This window comes from Acinonyx jubatus, chromosome B2 (assembly GCF_027475565.1).
Source record: "Acinonyx jubatus isolate Ajub_Pintada_27869175 chromosome B2, VMU_Ajub_asm_v1.0, whole genome shotgun sequence".
Taxonomy (NCBI): Eukaryota; Metazoa; Chordata; class Mammalia; order Carnivora; family Felidae; genus Acinonyx; species Acinonyx jubatus.
Window position 1 is genome coordinate 128,573,591 of NC_069385.1, and position 6,000 is coordinate 128,579,590.

At 52.5% G+C, this 6,000-nt stretch overlaps 1 protein-coding gene across 6 annotated transcripts in view; it reads left to right on the top strand.

Moving 5' to 3' along the window:
• Positions 1-5,695, top strand: part of RREB1 (ras responsive element binding protein 1) — a 182,399-nt gene extending 176,704 nt beyond the window's left edge. For all 6 annotated transcript variants that reach the window (XM_027040247.2, XM_027040248.2, XM_027040244.2 and 3 more), the window contains 2 exons: positions 45-851; positions 2,212-5,695. In XM_027040247.2, the coding sequence (XP_026896048.2) occupies positions 45-851; positions 2,212-2,729 (1,325 nt within the window). In that variant the 3' untranslated portion in view covers positions 2,730-5,695. The remainder of the gene's footprint in view (positions 1-44; positions 852-2,211) is intronic.
• The last annotated feature ends 305 nt before the right edge of the window (positions 5,696-6,000 follow it).

Below are 6,000 nucleotides of genomic sequence, written 5' to 3' on the forward strand. Positions count from 1 at the left end.
GTGGCGTTGGGCCTCAGCCTGTGCCCCTGTGCTCACTCCCACAGATAGCCAGTCGGACGCAGAGACCCCAGCGGTGGGGGGCGAAGTGCTGGACCTCACCTCCCGGGAGAAAGAGCAGCCCGCAGCAGAGGGAGCCCCTGCGCCCATCCAGGTCCAGGAGGAGCTCCCTGCAGAGGAGGGGCAGCGGGGACCAGCCGGGGACGGGGAGGAGCAGGGAGCCGGGGAGAGCCAGGAGCGTGAGGACCAGCACAGCATGGAGGAGAGGGACGAGGACGCGGACGGCCCGGAGGAAGATACCGTCAGCAACAAGAGCCTGGACCTCAACCTTGCCAGCAGGCTGATGGGCTTCAAGCTGGCGGAGGGCGAAGGGGGCGCCGCGAGCAGCGGGGGCCCCGCCCAGCAGGACCAGAAGCACACCTGCGATGTCTGCGGCAAGAGCTTCAAGTTCCTGGGGACCCTGAGCCGCCACCGGAAGGCCCACGGCCACGAGGAGCCCAGAGAGGAGGGTACGGGCGCGAGCGGAGGGGCCGAGGGCCCTCTGCCCGTCCCCGCCGTGCCGCCCGCTCCTGAGCCGGAGGAGAAGCCCGCCAACCCCTCCTCGGAGGAGCCCCCGCCGGAAGAGATGTCTCCAGCCGCGGAGAAGCAGGGCGAGGAGGCCGAGGGCGCCTCCGACGGGGAGGGCGTGGCCGAGAAGAAGCCCTCAGAGAAGAATGACGATGACAAGAAGCCAAAGACCGACTCCCCGAGAAGCGTGGCTAGCAAGGCGGACAAGAGGAAGAAGGTGTGCAGCGTGTGCAACAAGAGGTTCTGGTCCCTGCAGGACCTGACTCGGCACATGCGGTCGCACACAGGTAAGGGCGGGGCATGCCCAGGCGACGCTTCCTGCGCCTGCGCAGGGAGCATGCTCCAGCGAGGAGGCCAGTCGGGGTCTGGAGGAGGCGCCTGCCCCAATGGCCAGAGACCGTTTCCTGAGTGTGCCCCCTGGGCGCGACAGGCACCATAAACTAGGAATTTAACAGACTGTTCTCTTAGCAGTTGGAACATACAGGGTCCTGGCAGGGAGGCGGCAGGGTGGGCCCTCAGCAGTGATATTTTTGAGAGCATTTTGATCAGCCGTCTGAGCCTCAGCCTTTCTATCTGTAGAAAGGGGACGAAGGCTGCCCTGTCTCATAGAATCATCTAGAAGAATGTGGGTGCTGGCGTTGGGGGCCCGTGGTGAGCCTGGGAAGGACCGGGGGTGTGGCCTGTGGACAGGTGCTCTGTGGGAGGCACCTGGGCTTCCTCATCAGCCCTCAGGTGGAAAATTGGCTGCTGAAGCACAAAGCAAGGGGTTTTTCATTACTTGGCTCTACGACAGCCAAGCTGATGTCATTGAACAGGAGCTTCATAGGCATGTCCGGGTGTCCTTGCTCCTTCTGGAACTCCCTAGGTAGGAACCCCAAAGCAGGGGCCATTGTTCTGGTAGAAGGGAAGACACCTGAACGTACTTATAAAGCCAAAAGATGCAAACACATCCCACCTACCCCCTCCACAGAAGAAACCCAGGCCCCACATCGTGGTCTTGGTTGTCCTCCCGTCCCTGCTGCTGCATCCACGGTGCACACATACTCCCCGCACACTCCTCTGCCTTGCAGTCCACAGGGCCTGGGCTCTGGGGATCGGAGGGCTCCCATGCTTGGCTCCTGGGAGAGAGGGGTTCTTGAGCTCCTGGCAGGTAATTTTCTCAGGTGCTCACAGCTCAGTATTTGTGAGCAAGAGGGAAAGCCCCAGCTGCTCCGTATCAGAACACAGAGTATCTGGCACCTTTGACTTAGGAGATGCATGTCTTGCACAACCCTTGGAAGTGGTGCCTGTCCCCATGGGAGGGACCTTGCTGCTGTCCTTCCCTAGGTTTTTCTTTTTTTTTTTTTTTTTCAGGGTAGTCTGGATGTCCACAAGGCTTCCACCCTGAGACTCTGGTTCCTGCATCCTATGGGGAAAACCTAGGTTGAGGGATGAAAGGGAGAGAGAAGCTGAGGCCAGCCCCGTGCATATCTATGACCTTATTTTGCCAATTCAGGCAAATAAGAGGGTTTCCCTGAGTATGGGGTCCTGACCCTTGCTACCTGCTGCCCCTTTGCCTGCTCACACGGCTACTGCTTTTGTGTAGGGCGGAGAGGTGATACTGGTGGCCTTACCATTGACGTGACTTCTTTTCTCGTGTTGCTCCAGGAGAAAGGCCATACAAATGTCAGACATGCGAGCGGACCTTCACCCTGAAGCACAGCCTGGTTCGCCATCAGCGGGTCCACCAGAAAGCCAGGCACGCCAAGCAGCTTGGGAAGGACAGCGACAAGGATGAGCGAGGCGAGGAGGACAGTGAGAGTGAGTCCACCCACAGCGGCAACAACCCTGTCTCCGAAAACGAGGCCGACTCGGCTCCACCGGCCAGCAACCACGTGGCCGTCACCCGGAGCCGGAAGGAGAGCCTGGCCAACTCGACCAAGGATCCCAGCCGCAGGGAGGAGCGGGCAGGGGGCCGGACGGCAGGTGCCAGCCAGGCTGAAGCCGGCAGGAATGCCCCCAAGGCCACTCCAGCGGGCAGCCCCAAGGAGCAGGTGTCTCAGGGTGACCCAGACCCCGAGAGCCCAGCGGCCCTCGTGCAAGACCTGCCAGAGCTGCAGGGCAAGAGGCCCACCCATCCCCTCCTGGCTGCAGACGGTGCCTCACCACTCCTGGGAATGGAATGACAGCTTGTCTTGTCCCCCCACCAGCACACAGACAAAGCCAGCAGAGCAAAGTGTCCTGAATCTATGTTTCATGAGGTTTTCTCAGTGCCCTTCAGCTTTCGGGGAGTGAGAGAGAGAGTGACATGAGCAGGAGCGGGCCATCTTGTCCGGTGCCATAGCCTTACATCCCCGTGCGAGAGATGCAGCATGGACAGTTCGAGTGCCTTAACTACTCACCAGTCCTTCGGTGTCAGCCTGGGTGTTGTGTTTTCCCAAAATGACTTTCTGAAAAACAAAGCAAATATTTTAATGAATTATTTGGAGAGGACCTTTTCATTTAAGCATTAATGTTACCTTCTGTATTTGGTGTGTGTGAGCTTGTTCTTGCGAATCTGTGATAGTAACGAATGTTCTGTGAGCTGGAAACAGAAGAAAAAAAATACGCCCTTGGATACCCATAGCCAATAACTGGAAGAAAATGATGTGAATTTCATGTAAATTACCAGAGGAAATATGGATAAGATATTCTTTTCTCAAATAGACCTTTTCTCTTGTTCTGTTTGATACATGGTGGAGCTGTGATTGGGTCCTCGGTGTTGCAGGATGTGGTCGATGAAGGTTTCCAATTTGGTGCACGCCAAACCAGGAAAGATTCTAGCTTCAACCTTGTACGTGTTTTCAGCGTTAGCCGTGGTATTACTGTTCAAATGTCAAGACATCCGTTCTTAACTTGCAGAGAAGAGTTATGCTGGCAACTTACCCTATATAAAACATGCACAGATGTCATATATCTGATTTCCCTCCCCCTTTTGGTATATGTATTATTAATATTATTATTATTATTATTATTAGTTCATCAGTTTGCTGGTCTCTGCAGTCAGCAGAAACAAATGGGCAATATTTGTCCGGGGAGACCTGGGCTGCTGCTGGGTCCCCATGTGGGCATCTGCCCCCCGCCTCCCCCACACCTGGGTGGTAGCTCTTCCACTGTACTTAGACAAGCCTTTTTTCCGTGACTGCAGAATCCAGCAGGGGCCGTGAACGGTCCTCCCACACGGCCGAAGAGCAGCTCAGAGAGGGGAGAGCAGGAGGCACGCGCCCAGGGCTTCTGAGAAAGCCAGGCAGCAAGGAGACCTGTCCCTTACCGGTCCTCCTGCCAAACCCAGCCCAAGCCTTACCCGCCTGTGCTACTGTCATTTTTCAAAGCGAGGAAGTACTACTACTGGTAATAAAACTGCACATGCAAGATTGAAGATGAAAAATAGATTTGTATTTACCTTCCTGTGATTTGGGGTTGGTGCTTGACGATAAATGTGCTGTTTCTAGCTCCTGAAATAGCCTGAACCCCTGGGTGCAAAAAGGCAGGATTTTTTTTTTTTTTTTCCATGAGCATCCCATACAGGTAATCGAATTCCCTCACTGTAGCCGCCAGCAGTGAAAAGAAATCTATCCTACTGTAGCTGAGCTTGTGTTCAGCATCCGGTCCTCCAGCCAAGACCTCCAGGGTGCCCGAGCCTTGTGCTGCCAGGGGCCTCCTGTGCTGCTCCACCACTCAGCCCCTCTCACCTTCCCCCTGCAGGACCCCCATCCCCACCCCTCCCAGGACCCTTGACCCTCCTAGCCCTGAGCACCGCCCCCCCCCCACATACACACACTTTACTTACACTCATGCACACAGTGACACACAGACCCTTTTCTCTCCGCTTCCTTAGCGATTTCTCGTGGCCAAAATCCAACCTCCCATACTTCAAAGGAAGATCTATATTCTTGAGATAATGAAAAGTGATGTCTTTGCATGTGAAAGGAAAAAGGTTGAGGTATATATGATTTGTAACTGTGTTGGGGATGTATGAACCCAGAACGAGGTTTTATTTGGATGGATACAAATCAGAACCAATGATCCCCTGTATCACTTTTATACTAAGTGTGGTTTGCTTAGTTGAAACCAGTTCGTGCATCCCTTCCATTTTTTTTTTTAATGACGATTGTTATTGTTATTTTTGTTGTTATTATTTGGGGTATCTTGTGTTTTGTTTTTCTTTGCAACTCTCCACACTAAAACTCACAACCATGTGGAGAGAAGCCATGAGTTAACCCTTTACGCCGCGGTGAGATGTAGCAGGAAACGGCCCAGCAGAACTGCTGGGCCACAGCTCGCAATAATCACTATTGATTTAAAGCTTTATTTAGCCTCCATCTGTACCCTCGTAGTCAATAAGGTCTTGCCACATTTTATTAGTGAGGTTGAGAAATGTATTATTTGTTTGTTGTTCTGCCCCTCCCCCCCCAATATTAAACTGTGAAATTTGTGATTTGTTTAAACTCTGGGTGAATCATAGTTTAGTTTGCATGTCCAGCTAATTTGTTCCTATACATTTTGTTTGATTCTCTTTCTCCTTCTCTCAGGGCTTTTACAAAAAAAAAAAAAAAAAAAGTATATATATATATATCCATATATATATATATATGGATCTTCTGAAAAGTTTTTTGAGGTGCAAGTTTTTTCTCTTGTTTTTTCTCTTTGATTTATGGACACAATGCTGAGATTCAATCACTACATGAAACTCCTGGCTGTGAAAACAAAATATAAAACCCGGGGCTGTTTGCCAAACAGTCCCGGGGGAAGCTACGTGACAGTCAGATGCCAGTTTCAGAAAGATGCATCATACCTTCAACCCCCCCCCCTCGTTTCTAGCCTCTCTTTCTTCAAGAAGGAAGTTGATCCCAGTGATTTCAGCCCATGCATTAAACAGGAAACAATAATAAATATGTAGAATTCATATTTTTCTAAAGGGAACTTAAAAACTGCTGCTACATGTTATGTACAAAACCGGTTTATGCCACATGAACAGAATCACGAGTTTGGTTTTGGTACTTTGTGTCCCTCTTTGTATTCAGTTGTATAATACTTCCAAATTCAAAATGAGAAGAAAAGCTGTTCTGTATCAAACCATCTGAGCAATAAATGTTATATTTTAAAAATGGCAGATTGCCGGTCACACGGCCCTCCTGTGATTTGCTGTCACCCCACCACCTTATCCAGCCCCCAAACCGCAGCCTGTGCAGGACAGGCCACTGGTGTCCAGGGCCATCAGGGGAACTGCGTGCCTTCTCCCCTTCGGCGTGGGGCACCCAGGAAAGACAGCTCTGTCCCCCAGGTGGCTTCTCTGAAAAGAAGAGACGTGAAAAGAAGAGCCACCTGTACGTGGCTGCAGGTGCAGGGCTGGCTCAGGTGGGAGGGTGGGTGGGAGAGTGGGAAGTCAGGACGTGCAGGGGCCTTTGCAGCGATTTC